This window comes from Alosa pseudoharengus, unplaced genomic scaffold (assembly GCF_046254945.1).
Source record: "Alosa pseudoharengus isolate Yale_2024_CS ecotype anadromous, Long Island Sound unplaced genomic scaffold, YU_APseudo_1.1 YU_APseudo_1.1_scf_24, whole genome shotgun sequence".
NCBI classification, from domain to species: domain Eukaryota; kingdom Metazoa; phylum Chordata; class Actinopteri; order Clupeiformes; family Clupeidae; genus Alosa; species Alosa pseudoharengus.
The window spans coordinates 2,445,174-2,462,673 of NW_027468689.1; the positions used below are offsets into that span (position 1 = coordinate 2,445,174).

General features: G+C 43.2%; 2 protein-coding genes across 2 annotated transcripts in view; both read left to right on the plus strand.

The window, feature by feature from the left end:
* Positions 1-1,686, plus strand: part of gpr155b (G protein-coupled receptor 155b) — an 18,978-nt gene extending 17,292 nt beyond the window's left edge. The window contains exon 17 of the mRNA XM_076302822.1: positions 1,501-1,686. Within this exon, the coding sequence (XP_076158937.1) occupies positions 1,501-1,549 (49 nt within the window). The 3' untranslated portion in view covers positions 1,550-1,686. The remainder of the gene's footprint in view (positions 1-1,500) is intronic.
* A 1,718-nt stretch (positions 1,687-3,404) lies between these two features.
* ola1 (Obg-like ATPase 1) overlaps positions 3,405-17,500 on the plus strand; it is a 17,203-nt gene continuing 3,107 nt past the window's right edge. Inside the window, exons 1-6 of the mRNA XM_076302823.1 lie at positions 3,405-3,491; positions 4,184-4,284; positions 4,960-5,103; positions 6,481-6,608; positions 15,507-15,682; positions 16,221-16,301. Coding sequence (XP_076158938.1) covers positions 4,184-4,284; positions 4,960-5,103; positions 6,481-6,608; positions 15,507-15,682; positions 16,221-16,301 — 630 coding nt within the window. The 5' untranslated portion in view covers positions 3,405-3,491. The remainder of the gene's footprint in view (positions 3,492-4,183; positions 4,285-4,959; positions 5,104-6,480; positions 6,609-15,506; positions 15,683-16,220; positions 16,302-17,500) is intronic.

Here is a 17,500-nt window from a genome sequence, read left to right on the forward strand (position 1 = left end):
TGTAAACGCACTGCCCGAAACCGCACCTTTCTGAAACCTGGTCCCAGAGTGGAGAAATCTGAAACCGTAGCCCGTTTGAATTCGTTTAGACAGCGAAACCGCACATCCTGCTTGCGTATCGATGATGTCATTGCCACACTTCAGCTGCCCTGGACTTGCACTTATAGTATTGCCTAACAATACTAGTTTTCATACATGACATTACCTACCATTACACTCCGTAAGATAAATATCACAACTGGTGCATAAGCCGATAGCTTATGACTTGGTGGACTGAACACTGTTTTTCCCGGTGTTTTTTTATGCATTCTACTGTCAGTGACGCGAGAGAACTTAAGTTATTAGGAAAGTGCGGTGTAAGTTTAGGCTACATTAATTTGTGCGTAGTGTCATTAATTTATTTTACAAGTCTTACAACATATATACATGCATTCACAGTCGAGTGAACAAAGAAAGACGCTTAGAACTCACGTTAAGCCGATGGTAGCACACTGAATGCGAATGCGCGATTTGATGCAGGCAAAAGTAGGCTATTGACTGTTACTAACCAAGATTTTATAGCAATAGTATAAATGTGGCGACAGAATAGCCTAGAACTTGGGTAAGCCTTGCGTTTAGTAGCCTAATTGCGGTGATAGCCAAAACTAATGTGAATCACGGACTATCCTACAACCAAAGAAAGTAAAGGTGATTAGTAGACCTACCTGCATTAGCCAAATAAAGGACGGGACTGCACCCTTCACAAACCGTAAAATAAAGTTTATTAGTTTTACAGTTGACTACAGTTGATAGTTCACCATCAGTCCACACAAACAATTCTGGTTTCCTTGCACTAGCCATTTGGTCGTAGGTAGCCTATTCTGTCTGTTTGTAAAGCGCAAATTTTGGTCAATTTGTGTAAAGAAACAGTGCCACCTATAGGCCTGGGGTATGAAGTAACGTGTTGAGTCGTGTTGAGATGGATCCGTTTGGACGCAAATATTCTTGATGCGGTTTCAGAGAAGACGGAGGAAAGAAAGATCGGTTTCGTACGTGTGGACAGGGCCTAAGTCTTCTGTCTAGTGTTTGTGTGTGTTTAAGTCTTCTGTCTAGTGTAATGTGTGTTTAAGTCTGGGATGGATTTGATCTCCACTGTGGTCACCCTGAAGCACTGAATTCTGGACTGTTCACACACACACATACACACACACACACACACACACACACACACACACACACACACACACACACACACACACACACACACACACACACATTCCTCTGCTCCTGTAGCCTATGCCCACTCTGTATTGCACGTCCCTTCAGCTGAGTCACCCTTGGCATGAAATCTGTTTCTAATTCCTCGTCTGTTTCTGACTTTTCATCACCCTCTCAATTCCCTTCTCTTTTTCTCTTTCCATCTCTCTCTCTTCCTCCACTTCTTTCCATCTCTATCTCTTCCTCCACTTCTTTCCATCTCTCTCTCTTCCTCCACTTCTTTCCTGTCCTCACCATTTGCAGTGCGTCTGGTGAGTCTCTCTCTGGACCAGTGGGTGAATCATTCCTTTGATGCACAGGTGCAAAGGCCATTGGTATTGGTCAGGTTGTCCGGAGGCGGGCTCATTCATGGGTAGAGAGCTGGTTGATTGGCTGGTGCGCGCTGGAGTGACGGGCGATCGGGCTTCGGCCGTGCTGTATTGCGCTCGGCTACAGCGAGGAGGAGTTCTGCGACATGTCAGCCATCAGTTTGGTTTCCATGACAACTCGCTCTGCTACGGCTTCACTATTCCGGAATCGTTCCACCGCCACGACGACACTCATAGAATGCTTCCCTGTATGATGTGACTTGGAATAGACGCGTTAGCAACGAGGAGCAGATTTCAGGCAACATCTTCCCATCAGATTTCAGGCAACATTCAACTGTGAACGTGACTTGAATTTCAACTGAAACTTCTATTTTTGCATGTTGTGTAGTTATATGTAGGTATTTAAACCCAACACTGCAAGACGTTTTTGCCGTTTTGAACTCTTATGATGCACAAACACACTCACTGCTGCAGCTTTTCGACTCTTTTTCGTGATGTTAAAGTTGTTCATTATTGCAACAGTTCTATGCACAGCACCTTTCCTCTCAGTTTGCCTGTGTGTGTGTGTGTGTGTGTGCCTGCCGTGTGTGTGTGCGATTCTGTGCCTTTTGCCCTTTAGATGTTGTGTGGAAAATGTGTGTGTGTGTTTTTCTGCTGTATATGAGATATGTTTACATTATGTATATATGAGTAAGTGTGTGAGTGTGTATGTGTGTGTGTGTGTTTGCTTGAAAAGTGTAGCTGCACTGTTTATGTGTGTTTTATTGAGAGGAGTGTCCCATGCAACCCCCTGCCTTTTGTGACACCTACAGTATATGCATATCTCCACATTATCCTATAAGCACTGATGCAGTCAAACCTGAAGACGCAGTTTTGCCTAAACGTATGTCTGTGTAAAGAACCAATTGGGAACAGATTGTCTGTGTTCTACATCGGAATCCAAAGTCCCAAACGCAGCTTGAAGAGGAGGCAGATCGCCCCCTGCTGTTCAATGAGTAGAATTTATTTCAGTATGCACTGAATTGTGAAGTTCCCCTGGACTTCATCAACTAACCTCTGAAAAGTGAATTCCTAGTGCATGTTGCCATAGATGTTTCTTTTCCTTCCTTGTGTTTGCCATTGCCAGAACTTTTCCCCACGACACTAGTGTTCAAAGGGCCAACTTATCTTGTGTGTGTGTTTGGGGAGTGTGTGATGTCATTAATACCACTGTATGACCCAGTGTGGATGTATCCATTGCTCGTGTTTCTGTTTAATATTTAAAAACAATTGAGATTTCAAAAATGTCAATTCATACTATAATGCATGTCCTTTGGATTACCTTAAAGACATCTGTAGTGTTTTTTTCTCTGGACAGCAAGAAAACTGGTTTGTTAATACACAACTGGCTGTTATTCAGGTGCTCTCACAATTCATTATTTACACTGGACTGTCTTAACATGTCATGTTACATTTCCTGAATCTACTGTAGCCTATGTCGAGGAGATAGTTTTGGGTTATAGCATGTGAGAATCCTAAACTGCCAAAATGTTGCACTAAGATAATTTATAGGCTAGGCTACATAATCCTACAAAACTGTAAAATTCACTTTGTTTTTACACAATTAAAAACAATAAAGCTATCTTACAATGTCTCTACATGATTTTTGGTTGGAGTTTTGCCCTGTTTTATACAGTCTATGGTTTTTACATGTACGCCTACCATAAATGACAAAGTTATTCTGGACGTCATGCTACATTTTTTTTCTGATGCAAACTTCAGCGACGTCAACACGTTCTCGTTTGTTTGGCCAATGAAATTGTAGACAATATTCTTCCTTCCGGTATGTGGTCCCTTTCCTTGCCACCGCCGAAGTGTAGACTGGCGTGTGTACAAGTCAGCCAGCTTGGATTTGTACTTAACCGACAGAAATAACATCATTTGAAGGTGAACTATATACACATTGTGTAGTACACTATTACCTTTCAGTAAAGCAAACGTTCTGTGAAAGAATCTTACACATCAAGATTGTTTAGCTACAAGTTCTATTTTGGGCTAACCGGCTAGCGTTACCCTGCTCGAATGAATAGGACAGCATTGTGCTAGCGATGGCTAGGTATTCCATGTGTGTGGATGCAGCTGGGGGTTGTGACCAGGGCTGCCCCGAAATGTTTTAGTGTGTTGGTCCGATGCTAGCAGTGGATCAAGTGCGCCTATGAAATGTAATACATAAGCAATGAGAAAGTGGAGTAGGTGTTATTCATAGCCGTCATGGAGAAGCCTGCACAGTTCATCATACGCCCATGACAGATGCTAGGTCTATTTTTGGGACTATGATGGACCTTTCAGCCGTCAAGCTGGACAGCGCTGCGAAATGGCAACCGGGCAGAATTACTAGCGTTAGCCACGCTGCAGAGGCTACATGCTGCTGTGTCTTCTTAGAGAAATATGACATTTATCTTCTCTTGTCTAAGCTGTAATTGTGGTGAGACAGTAAGCTAACTTGCACTGCAACTTGAAATCATGTCGCCTAAAAAGGTGTGTCACATTGCCTGAGGAAACTCCGCTCCTATGGTGGCAGTGATCTAGAGAGGTTTTTTTTAATTATTACTATTAACAATCGTCTTTTTCTTTTGTAGATGCCTCCGAAGAAGGGCGGGGACGGACCAAAACAGCCCCCACTGATAGGACGCTTCGGGACCTCATTGAAAATCGGCATCGTGGGACTGCCTAATGTGGGGTGGGTGACACTGATGAGCCATAGAGTTCATGTGGAGAGCTAAAGAAACAGCAGCCTGCCACATGCGTCTTTGTTGACATGTTGTGTAATTGCGTCACTGTCATGTCCATGTGGTGCCTTGATGGTGATTTGACTGTTGCAAGGTAACCAAGGTAACCACTGTTTCATTCATGACAGAGTTGCCCAGCGAACACCACGCTGTGTGTGTCCCTATTAGGTGTTGCGTAATTACTCTGCCGCTGGCTGGAGTATTCAGTTACAGCATGTGCCTTCTCTCCATGTGCATGAGAAAGGTTGGAAGTATCTCCTTTAATCCGATAGACACATTTGGGGCAGCCGTAGCCTACTGGTTAGCGCTTCGGACTTGTAACCGGAGGGTTGCCAGTTCGAACCCCGACCAGTAGGCACGGCTGGAGTGCCCTTGAGCAAGGCACCTAACCCCTCACTGCTCCCCGAGCACCGCTGTTGTTGCAGGCAGCTCACTGCGTTGGGATTAGTGTGTGCTTCACCTCACTGTGTGTTCACTGTGTGCTCTGTGTGTTCACTAATTCACAGATTGGGATAAATGCAGAGACCAAATTTCCCTCACGGGATCAAAAGAGTATGTATACTTATACTTATATATATATATATACATGATTGGGATTGACATGGGCGGTCATCTCTACCCTGCAGGAAATCCACGTTCTTTAACGTTCTGACCAAGAGCCAGGCAGCGGCGGAGAACTTTCCCTTCTGCACCATCGACCCCAACGAGAGCAGGGTTCCAATCCCTGACGATCGCTATGACTACCTGTGCAAGTACCACAAGCCCGCCAGGTGAGGAGGTACCGCCGGCCTGCAGGGGTCAGCAGAGGACCAGGCCCGGTCCCGGTCCAAACAGGCTTCTATGCAGGCTCAGATGGACTCACTGCACACACACACACACACACACACACACACACACACACACACACATGCACACACACATACACACACACACACACACACACACACACACACACACACACACACACACATACACATACACATACGTACACATACACACACACACACACACATACGTACACACACACACACACACACACACACACACACACACACACACACACACACACACACACACACACATACGTACACACACATACACACACACACACACACACACATACGTACACGTACACACACACACACACACACACACACACACATACACATACGTACACACACACACACACATACACATACGTACACACATACACACATACACATACGTACACACACACACATACGTACACACACACACACACATACACATACGTACACACACACACTCTGAGCTGAATATTAGTATCTAAAATGACACATGCATTGTCAATGCTACACTTTTATTCATTCATTCATTTAGGTTCATTGAGGGTAGTCCTTATTTTCAGTTAAGCTTTTACACACATACACACACACACACACACACACACACACACACACACACAGATCTAATATGTCTCTTTGTCCTCTAAGTAATCTGCATAGTAGCTGAAGAATAGATAACACTTATTTTGCATACTAGGTAGGTTTTGCTAACCTGACTCTCGCCAGATTAATTTCGTTCCGCCTAGCTCCACTCACATCCATCTGGGATCGGTTCCGTTGAGAGTGATTTCAGCATGAGATTGTATGGTAGAGCCAATCAGGACGCAGGGCAGGAGTTTCATAGATGTGACGTAGCGTAGAAGCGACTGTGAGACCTGTTAGCATCACGGGTTGGCTTCGATGTGAGTGGTTGAAGTAGCACGTCAATAGATGACGGACAAGTGGCTTATCCAATCTTATGCAAGGATTTTTTAATAAGGCCCAGGCTTCTGAAACACCTCTCCAATGGATTGATCCCAGATGGATGAGTGGAGCTAGGCGGAACGAAATTCATCTGGCGAGAGTCAGGTTAAGGTTTTGCTGCTGCAGTTCCACAATTCCTGTCTGTGCATTCATTGTGACACCCTGTGTGTGTGTGTGTGGGTGTGTGTGTGTGTGTGGGTGTGTGTGTGTGTGTGTGGGTGTGGTGTGTGTGTGTGGTATGTGTGTGTGTGGGTGTGTGTGTGTGTGTGTGTGTGTGTTGTGTGGGTGTGTGTGTTGTGTGTGTGTGTGTGTGTGTGTGTGTGTGTGTGTGTGTGTGTGTGTGTGTGTGCCCCTCCTCAGTAAGGTGCCTGCGTTCCTGAACGTGGTGGACATCGCCGGCCTGGTAAAGGGCGCTCATGCTGGGCAGGGCCTGGGCAACGCCTTCCTGTCCCATATCAGCGCCTGCGACGGCATCTTCCACATGACCCGTGAGTCACACATGTCGCCGTCGGCAACGCCCACCAAAGCCCACCGTCCCCTCGTCTCTTCCCCTCGTCCTCCTGTCGTGTCGTCTGTCCTGTCGTGTCGTCTGTCCTGTCGTGTCGTCCTCCTGTCGTGTGAGAGGCGGTTAGAGCCGAAACTGTACTGTACCGTACTTTTGTCCTGTCCTCTGTCTTGCGGATGTTGCGTAGTGTCTCGCGGCACTGTCTTGCGGAAGTCGCGTACTATCTTGTGGCACTGTATTGCGGAAGTTGGCTAGTGGTATCAAAGATTCTAGACAGATCACGAACAAAGCTATTTTTTGTCTTTATTTGTTTCGTTGGAAAATACAATTTCAATGTCGGGATGTTAGGAAGACACGTGGCTTGTAGAAAGTGGGTTATTAACTTACAACGCTGAATGTAGGGCGACGTCTGGCCAATATTATTCTGCTGTAAAACATGTTTTTGTTTATCCAGCATTGTCTTGCTTAAGTTACGTTGTGCCTTGCAGAACTGTCTTGTGTAAAGGTATGTGTGCTAGGTGTGTAGCGCTGTCATGATGGTTGTCTCGTGGAAAGTTAGGTAAAACGCCAAATAAAAACACAAGTATCCGTTGTCGACCTCAGTTGCTTTGGAAATGTTTTGTTTTGTTGAAATGTTTGTTATGCCACCTAGGCCTATTAGGCTACCTTCCACCTCTTTCTGTTCTATTTGTTATTAACTTGTAGGCTAGCCTAGGCTACTTGTAACCAAGAAATATATAAATCACTTTTTACTTACAACAAATAGCCTACGTATATTAAACACTTAATGTATATTGTTGATATTCCACAAGCAGCATTAGTTCAAGTTCAAGTAGTTTATCGTCATGCACGCATAAAGGGAAATATAATTAATGAAACTCCTTGTGCCAGCAAATATTTTAAGAATAAATAATAATTGTTTAGATAATTATTATAGGCAAATGTGTAAATATTTAGGCATCTTACCAGGGGGGTATTCCAAGTACGAGGTTTAGTGACAAACCTGGGTTAGTTAACACAGAGTAGGTGGTAAACCTCCTAATAGAAGAGCTGTATGGCTTCATTCTCCTAACAAAACAATACCATAGGGCTCTTGTTGTAGGAGGTTTACCACTTACTCTGAGTTAAGTTACCCAGGTTTATCACTAAACCATGTACTTGGAATACCCCCCAGGTCTGTTAAGTCATAGGCTTGCTTAACCAAATGTTGTAGCCATCCATGGGTAGATGATCACAAAAACAGACAACTGGACAGTTTTGGAGAACACATTTTAATTCTAAACATAAGAACAAAAAACCTTTTAAACAAAAAAGCTTTGTAAATCTAAATACGGAAAACCTTGCATGGTTCAGTTTTCTCTCAGAACAAAATACACCATAAACTTAACACCAAAAAAAATCAAATTTCCCCAGTACACACATATAGTAACAAGTTTTAAATACCTTGGTGTCCACATTACTGAAGACTTAACATGGACTGTTAACACTCAATATGTTCTGAAGAAGTCCAGACAACGACTCTACTTCCTTCGTCAGCTAAGGAAATTTAAAGTTTCTACATCCATCATGAAGGCCTTCTACACTTCAGCGGTTGAGAGTGTTCTAACTGGTAGCATCATCACCTGGTATGGGAACTCCACAGTTAGAGATTGTAGTACTCTGCAGAGAGTAGTGCGCTCAGCTGAACGTACAATAAGAACTCAACTCCCTGCTCTACAAGATATCTATTCCAGAAGAGTACTCCTAAGAGCCCAAAAGATTCTGAAGGACTCTTCTCATCCTAACAATGGATTATTCCTACCACTGAAATCAAGAAGACGCCTATGTAGTCACAAAGCCAGAACTGAGAGACTTAGGAGAAGTTTTTATCCCCAGGCCATCCGAACTCTGAACTCACACTATACTGACTTTGCACACATTCACTCCTCAGCACTCTCAAACATTTCCCAACTCTGAACTCACACTATACTGACTTTGCACTCATTCACTACTCAGCACTCATGACCCCCCCACCCCCCACACACACCTACAAGACTTTTAGCACTTTTACATCCCTCTCCCTAAGCTACAGACCTTTTATTTATTTTATTTATTTTACAAACACACACACACACACACACACACACACACATATCTGACTTTCTCCAACTTTTGCATATCTCCATAGAACTTTTTATTATTATTTTTGTTTTTTCCTCCATCTACCCATGTCCTTGATTGCCTAGCCTTTCTGCCCCCCCACCCCCCACCCCACCCCCATCCCCAACACACACACTTACATCATCACTGTCATCACTTCACATACATACAGCACACTGCTTGCTACAGTAAGCCTCCTCTACATACTTGCTGCACACTGCCCCCCCCCCCCACACACACACACACCTACAAGACTTTTAGCACTTTTACATCCCTCTCCCTATGCTACAGACCTTTTATTTATTTTCTTATTTCATCACACGTCAAAACACACACACACACACACACACACACATATCTGACTTTCTCCAACTTTTGCACATCTCCATTGAACTTTTTATTTATTATTTTTGATTTCTCCTCCATCTACCCATGTCCTTGATTGCCTAGCCTTCTGCCCCTGAACTCCCATCTCCCCTGTCATCCCCCCAGAAGGTTTAGCCTTCTGCCCCCCCCACCCCCACCCCACCCCCATTCCCAACACACACACTTACATCATCACTGTCATCACTTCACATACATACAGCACACTGCTTGCTACAGTAAGCCTCCTCTACATACTTGCTGCACACTGCCCCCCCCCCCCCTACATACACAGCACACTGTCTTCAGGATCTTCTCCAACACACATCCTCTACATACTTACAGCACACTTCCCCCACCTACCCACACACACACTACACACACACACACACACACAGTCACTGCTCCACTCCCCTCCCGCCCACACACATATCTTCACTGTCATCACTCACATACATCATACATACAGTACTCTGCTTGCAATAGTAAGTCCCTGCCCCCCCCCTACATACACAGCACATTATTTCATCAGGAAGCTTCTCCAATACACATCCCCAACATACTTACAGCACACTGCCCACACACACACTACACACACACACACACACACAGTCACTGCTCCACTCCCCTCCCGCCCACACACACATCTTCACTGTCATCACTCACATACATCATACATACAGTACTCTGCTTGCAATAGTAAGTCCCTGCCCCCCCCCCCCCCCCCCTACATACACAGCACATTATTTCATCAGGAAGCTTCTCCAACACACATCCCCAACATACTTACAGCACACTGCCCCCCCCCCCCCCAATACACAGCACATTGTCTCATGAGGAAGCTTCTCCAACACACATATTGCACACTGCCCTCTCCCCACATACACAGCACACTATCCCATCTCCCCTGTCATCCCCCCAACACACACACCAAGACCCCTGGCAGTTGGGTTAGCCCCTTGAGCCGTGGATCTGCCCAAGGTTTCTTCCTTTGTTTTTCCTTGCCCCTGTTGCTCTTGGGTGCTCCTTGTTGGTGCCCCCCACCCAATCCCAATCCTCCCCCACCTTTTTTATGCAGCCCTTGCCACTTAATCTACTAAACCCCTCTTCTACTGCACTTTTTACCCCCCCCCCCCCCATAAATGCACAAATAGGCTGACACCAGACATAATTTCACTGCATTTCTTACTTCCAGTAACTATATGCATGTGACAATAAACTTCCTTGTATCCTTGTATCCTTGTATCCTTGTAAATAATGAAATGAAGATAATAAATTGAAATCCAATAAGACATAAATAAATAAATAAACAACTAATACATTAAAAAAGAATGTATAAATACAGAAAAAAACAGCAATGCTTGTTACTCCAATGCCGGATGCATGGACATGAACCTCTCCAGAAACCTGCAGAAACCCTCGTGGTTCGTGAAAATGTTAATGGAAACCTTCAAATGCAAACAGATTTCAAATTGGAAATAGCATGAGAATGTAGTGACAATATGCATGTTTGGTATGGTTTGGTTTATTTATTCTGGAGAAACCACACTGATCATAATATGACATGGCTTTTATATTCACATTTCCTTACCTCAGGCATCATTACGTCGAGCACAAGGTCAACATCTATGATATCTTCATCACAGATTATGGCAGTCTGTATCATTTTTGCCAGTTTCCTGGACTAATTGGGGCCACAAAAGAGAAATAAATCTTAGAACAAAAACTTTTTGCATTACTAATTGTATGTTTACTTAAAATAGTTGTTATTCATAACCAGTGCATTATTACTACATAAACTGTACAGTGTATTCATATCAATCAGTTTTCTATGCAATCTAATGCTTTTCGGATGTCATCTTCAAATTCCTTATTTGACAGTTACTGTTTATAAGTTTGGAGATGTACTGTTTTGCAGCGACATGCAATGCCGACTCCACAACTGTTGCACTTTCCAACCAGTTGGTGTAATAGATTGCCCACTATGAATCAGTGACAATAACTGAAAGACAAACAATCCAAATAGATGACTGATTTAGAAATTTAAACTAGGTAGCATTTTAACCTTTTAAGTTATATAACCACATCATTACCACACTTATGGTGAGTTTCATCACAGTTGAATAATTTTGTATACACCTGATGGTGTGTGCACAACTTCTATCAATGTAAATACAAAAAAAAGTAAAAATAAAAATCAGGTTGTCACATTAATACCATCCAATCAGTTGAGCCAATTAGAAGCCAATTATTATGACATTATCAATCATTTGTTATTTAAAATGTGCAAAATTGGAAATGTCCTTGTTTGAGGTATCTTGTCAAGTTACCATAGCACTGAAATATTTCACAGGTCAGAGAACATAGACAAATTTAAAGTCTAGAAAAAAAACCTGTAAAACAGAAAAAAGAAAGGAAAATATCAAACTCAAGTGTTGCAATATAAACTTGTGAATTCAAGTCCTTCTGCTGTCCTTGTGTGAGCAAAGGAGTGTGTGTAACCTTAGCTAGTCGTGTTTCCTCAGTTGATGCCTTTGAGCACAACTAACTTCTCAGACAGTGTTGCATTCAGACTATTTTTTATATATATAAAATATTTTTTATATAGTTGTTATGGGGCCTGTTAATCATTCCAGCTTGACCATGCAAGGGTGCCACAAACAGACAGAGACAGACATTTCGTGCTTTACAGTATAGATAGTTAGATAGATGTCATCACAGTGTTTCACAGAAAGTATTTTAAAGTATTTTGAAAATACAAAAATACGCAACACTGAAGTATTTTGATACAAAATACGAAGGCATTTTCATTATCTCAATAAAATACAAATGACAAAATAGTATTTTGTATTTGAAATACATATTTTAAACACATGTATTAGAAATACTGCCCATCCCTGCCCATGCCCATGGCCCAATCAGTGGAAACTGACATAAAGATTTGCTCTGCCCCAAGTGTGGCCAAAACGCCGTAAAATGACTTATTGTTTTGTTATGCAAGGAAAACAAACTCACCAAGACCAAGGAGATGGTTGTTGTGGACTTCCATAAACAAGCACTTATGTTATGTTATATTGTATTTATTTATTATTCACTATAGTACTTGGTCTGCACTGAGACCTGAGTTGATATTTTGTTATCTTCATACAAATAAAGCATCTATCTGTCTGTCTGTCTGTCTGTCTGTCGGCCCAGGTGTGGGTGTTATTGTTTATCAAAGTGTTGGCTGAGGGTTGCCTGGGTCCCTGGGCATGCACTGGCCCACACACTAACTGATCTGACTGAGTGTTGGCTGAATGCCAGCTGTGCTTGAACATTACTTGATAACAAAACACAAATCCAGAGCTACTACTTTAAAGCACAAGTCATCTTTATTAAAAATTCTAACAAACAACTTTAAAACTTAAAAAGTCATAAAGCAAAAAAGGATTTTTACATGTACAATTTTATGTAAAACAATTAATAAGCTTTATATTTTATCTAAAACAAAACAAATAAAAAGATACATACATACATACATACATACACACACACACACACACACACACACACACAATGATTCAAAGACATAAATGATTCTACATAATAATAATTATAATAATTATTATAATAATTATAAATATAATTAATTATAGCACCTTTCATTCACAGAATGCAGCTCAAAGTGGTTCACATTTGGAACATTTGTCATTGGTGTCACAGGACAGTGGCTTGGTGTCACAGGACAGTAGCTAACTGTCTCAGGACAGTGTCTGGATGTTACAGGACAGTCATAGGTGTCACGGGACAGTGTCTGGGTGTTACAGGACAGTCATAGGTGTCACGGGACAGTGTCTAGGTGTCACAGGACAGTCATAGGTGTCACGAGACAGTGTCTGGGTGTTACAGGACAGTCATGGGTGTCACGGGACAGTGTCTAACTGTCTCGGGACAGTGTCTGGGTGTTACAGGACAGTGGCTAACTGTCCCAGGACAGTGTCTGGGTGTCACAGGACAGTCATAGGTGTCACGGGACAGTGTCTGGGTGTTACAGGACAGTCATGAGTGTCACCGGACAGTGTCTAGGTGTCACAGGACAGTGTCTGGGTGTTACAGGACAGTCATGGGTGTCACGGGACAGTGTCTGGATGTTACAGGACAGTCATGAGTGTCACCGGACAGTGTCTAGGTGTCACAGGACAGTGTCTGGGTGTTACAGGACAGTCATGGGTGTCACGGGACAGTGTCTAACTGTCTCGAGACAGTGTCTGGGTGTTACAGGACAGTGGCTAACTGTCTCGGGACAGTGTCTGGGTGTCACAAGACAGTCATAGGTGTCACGGGACAGTGTCTGGGTGTTACAGGACAGTGTCTGGGTGTTACAGGACAGTCATGGGTGTCACGGGACAGTGTCTAACTGTCTCGGGACAGTGTCTGGATGTTACAGGACAGTCATAGGTGTCACAGGACAGTCATAGGTGTCACGGGACAGTGTCTGGGTGTTACAGGACAGTGTCTGGGTGTTACAGGACAGTCATGGGTGTCACGGGACAGTGTCTGGGTGTTACAGGACAGTGTCTGGATGTTACAGGACAGTCATAGGTGTCACGGGACAGTGTCTAGGTGTCACAGGACAGTCATAGGTGTCACAGGACAGTGCCTGGGTGTTACAGGACAGTCATGGGTGTCACGGGACAGTGTCTAACTGTCTCGGGACAGTGTCTGGATGTTACAGGACAGTCATAGGTGTCACGGGACAGTATCTAGGTGTCACAGGACAGTCATAGGTGTCACAGGACAGTGCCTGGGTGTTACAGGACAGTCATGGGTGTCACGGGACAGTGTCTAACTGTCTCGGGACAGTGTCTGGGTGTTACAGGACAGTCATGGGTGTCACAGGACAGTGTCTAACTGTCTCGGGACAGTGTCTAGGTGTCACAGGACAGTCATGAGTGTCTCGGGACAGTGTCTGGGTGTCTCGGGACAGTATCTGGGTGTCACAGGACAGTGTCTGGGTGTCCCGGGACAGTGTCTGGGTGTTACAGGACAGTCATGGGTGTCACAGGACAGTCATGGGTGTCACAGGACAGTGGCTAACTGTCCCGGGACAGTGTCTGGGTGTCTCGGGACAGTGTCTAACTGTCTCGGGACACTACTCAGGACAGTACTAACAGGACAGGACATTTTTTGCTGTTACTGCTACTGTGTCGTGTGGTCTGTCCCCAAGCCTGCTCTCCCATCCCTCTTTTCTTTCTTCACATGTTTTTGATTGTCATGTTTATGGCAGATGTTCAAAGCGACTTCCCATGACATCAATAATCATTACATTGACAAAACATTTTATATTTTAAGTTTATAGTCAAGTCAGGTGGTGTAAATAAATCTGTAAAATCAAATAGTTAGAAACTAGGTAAACAGATGTGTCAGTAGGCACTTTTTGGAGATCCCAAAACTCTCACTAATACTATCACCTGGTCTTCTTCTCTCACTGTGCCATATGACACATAGATCCATATGATGGATAACTACCGTAATTCCTCCTATAAACCGGCACTGAATTCAAAAAGCTTCTATGTTCTGTTTCTGTTTCTGTTTCTGTTTTTCCGTCTCCGTCTCTCCAGCTTTGTCGTGCAGAGCTGAATCAGCTGGATATGTGGTGGAGTGTGTGTGTGTGAAAGAGCGGATAAGAGAGGGAGAGAGTGTGTGTGTGTGTGTGAGTGATGACGGGACCTGTTGTTAGTTGTTTATGAGGGAGGTTTCAGATAACACAGACACACAGATCTGACACAGATCTGTTTGAGACATCGGTTGTGCACGCCCACAAAAATGAACGTTATGCGTAGGTGAGATGCAATGTTAATTCACATGAACATCATTATAGGGCCGATGGTATAGGCGCAGTGTATGACCACACATGACCATGCTAGAACGACTTCATGTATGGCTGAATTTGATCTGAATTCGGTGGTCTGCCCTCTAGTAACACACATAGCGTCCGTATAGTAATGAAGCAAAGTTTTGTTCTCAATGCAGCCGATTGTGTACGCAAACGTGTGTGAACTCTTGGTCAAAAAGCAAATATGTTCTGATGATTCTTTGAATTGGATCGCCAGGTTAGCCAGGAGAGGTCATTGTAACTCAGTGTCCAGTTAAGTGCTGTTGGTTTAGTCACTGGAAGTAGAAAGAGTTTGGTTGTGTATAAGATAATCCAGATGCCATTATAATATATTATTTCCATTTGTTTGTGACCATAAGAATGATAAGCAAGAATGAATCTTTATAAATAGTATTATTGGATATGCTTGTGATATTATTATAGGTGGTAAATGTTCAAGTTAAGATAGATAGAAGTGCTATAACTGTTATAAATCTGTGTGTGTGTGCGTGTGTGTGCGTGCAGGTGCATTTGAGGATGAGGACATCATCCACGTGGAGGGCAACGTTGACCCGGTGCGGGACATCGAGATCATCCATGAGGAGCTGCGTCTGAAGGACGAGGAGATGATTGACCCCATCATCGAAAAGCTGGAGAAGGTCGCCGTCAGAGGGGGAGACAAGAAGCTCAAGCCTGAATACGTGAGGACTACATTACCCAGCATGCACCACCACACCACAACACACAGTAAACAGTTACATGTTTGTTTATTATGCAGTTACATGTATATTTATAACAATAGGTGAGGACTACATTACCCAGCCTACACCACAACACACAGTAAACAGTTACATGCTTGTTTATTATGCAGTTACATGTATATTTATAACAATAGGTGAGTACTACATTACCCAGCCTACACCACATCACAGAACACACAGTAAACAGTTACATGCTTGTTTATTATGCAGTTACATGTATATTTATAACAATAGGTGAGGACCACATTACCAAACATGCACCACACCACACCACACCACACACTCATAGCTGATTTGACAGAAACTGCAGTTAGACAGTAAACACAGTTACATGTTTGAGGGCCATTTATAAGTTATAGGCTGTGCTTCAGAATGTACAAATCCTCTGGAAAATCTTTACATCTGATTCCATGAAACTGATTTCATGGTTGTTTTCACTTTCTCTCTCTTTCTCTCCCAACATGCATTGCTGCTTTAGGACATCATGATTAAAGTTAAGAACTGGGTCGTTGAACAGAAGAAACATGTCCGTTACTACCCAGACTGGAATGAGAAAGAGGTGAGTGTCTCTCTCTCTCTCTCTCTCTCTCTCTCTCTCTCTCTCTCTCTCTCAATTTCAATTTCAATGGAGCTTTATTGGCATTACACAATGAAGCAGTGTTGCCAAAGCAAACATTTAACAAAACAACACAGATACAATATCTGTTTAAAAAATACAAATGAAATAATAATAATCTCTCTCTCTCTATCTATCTATCTATCTATCTATCTATCTTTCTTTATCTCTTATTTCTTCCTTGCGTTTCTCTCTCGCTTTCTTTCTTTCTCTCACTTCTATTTCTTCTTTGCATCCCTTTCTCACCCTCCTTTTTTCCTGCGTCCCCACAATAACGTCACTGCAACTCTGACTGACCGTATGTCGCTGCTCTCAGATCGCCCTGCTGAATAAATACCTGTTCTGATCGCCATGCTGAATAAATACCTGTTCTGATCGCCCTGCTGAATAAATACCTGTTCTGATCTCTCAGATCGCCGTGCTAAATAAATACCTGTTCTGATTGACGTGCTGAATAAATACCTGTTCTGATCGCCGTGCTGAATAAATACCTGTTCTGATCGCCGTGCTGAATAAATACCTGTTCTGATCGACGTGCTGAATAAATACCTGTTCTGATCGCCGTGCTGAATAAATACCTGCTCTGATCTCTCAGATCGCCGTGCTGAATAAATACCTGTTCTGATCGCCGTGCTGAATAAATACCTGTTCTGATCTCTCAGATCGCCGTGCTGAATAAATACCTGTTCTGATCGCCGTCCTGAATAAATACCTGTTCTGATCTCTCAGATCGCCGTGCTGAATAAATACCTGTTCTGATCGCCGTGCTGAATAAATACCTGTTCTGATCGCCGTGCTGAATAAATACCTGTTCTGATCTCTCAGATCGCCGTGCTGAATAAATACCTGTTCTGATCGCCGTGCTGAATAAATACCTGTTCTGATCGACGTGCTGAATAAATACCTGTTCTTGATCTCTCAGGTCGACGTGCTGAATAAATACCTGTTCTGTGCTGAATAAATACCGGTTCTTGATCTCTCAGATCGACGTGCTGAATAAATACCTTCTGTTCTTGATCTCTCAGATCGACGAGCTTAATAAATACCTGTTATTGATCTCTCAGATCGACGTGCTGAATAAATACCTGTTATTGATCTCTCAGATCGACGTGCTGAATAAATACCTGTTCTTGATCTCTCAG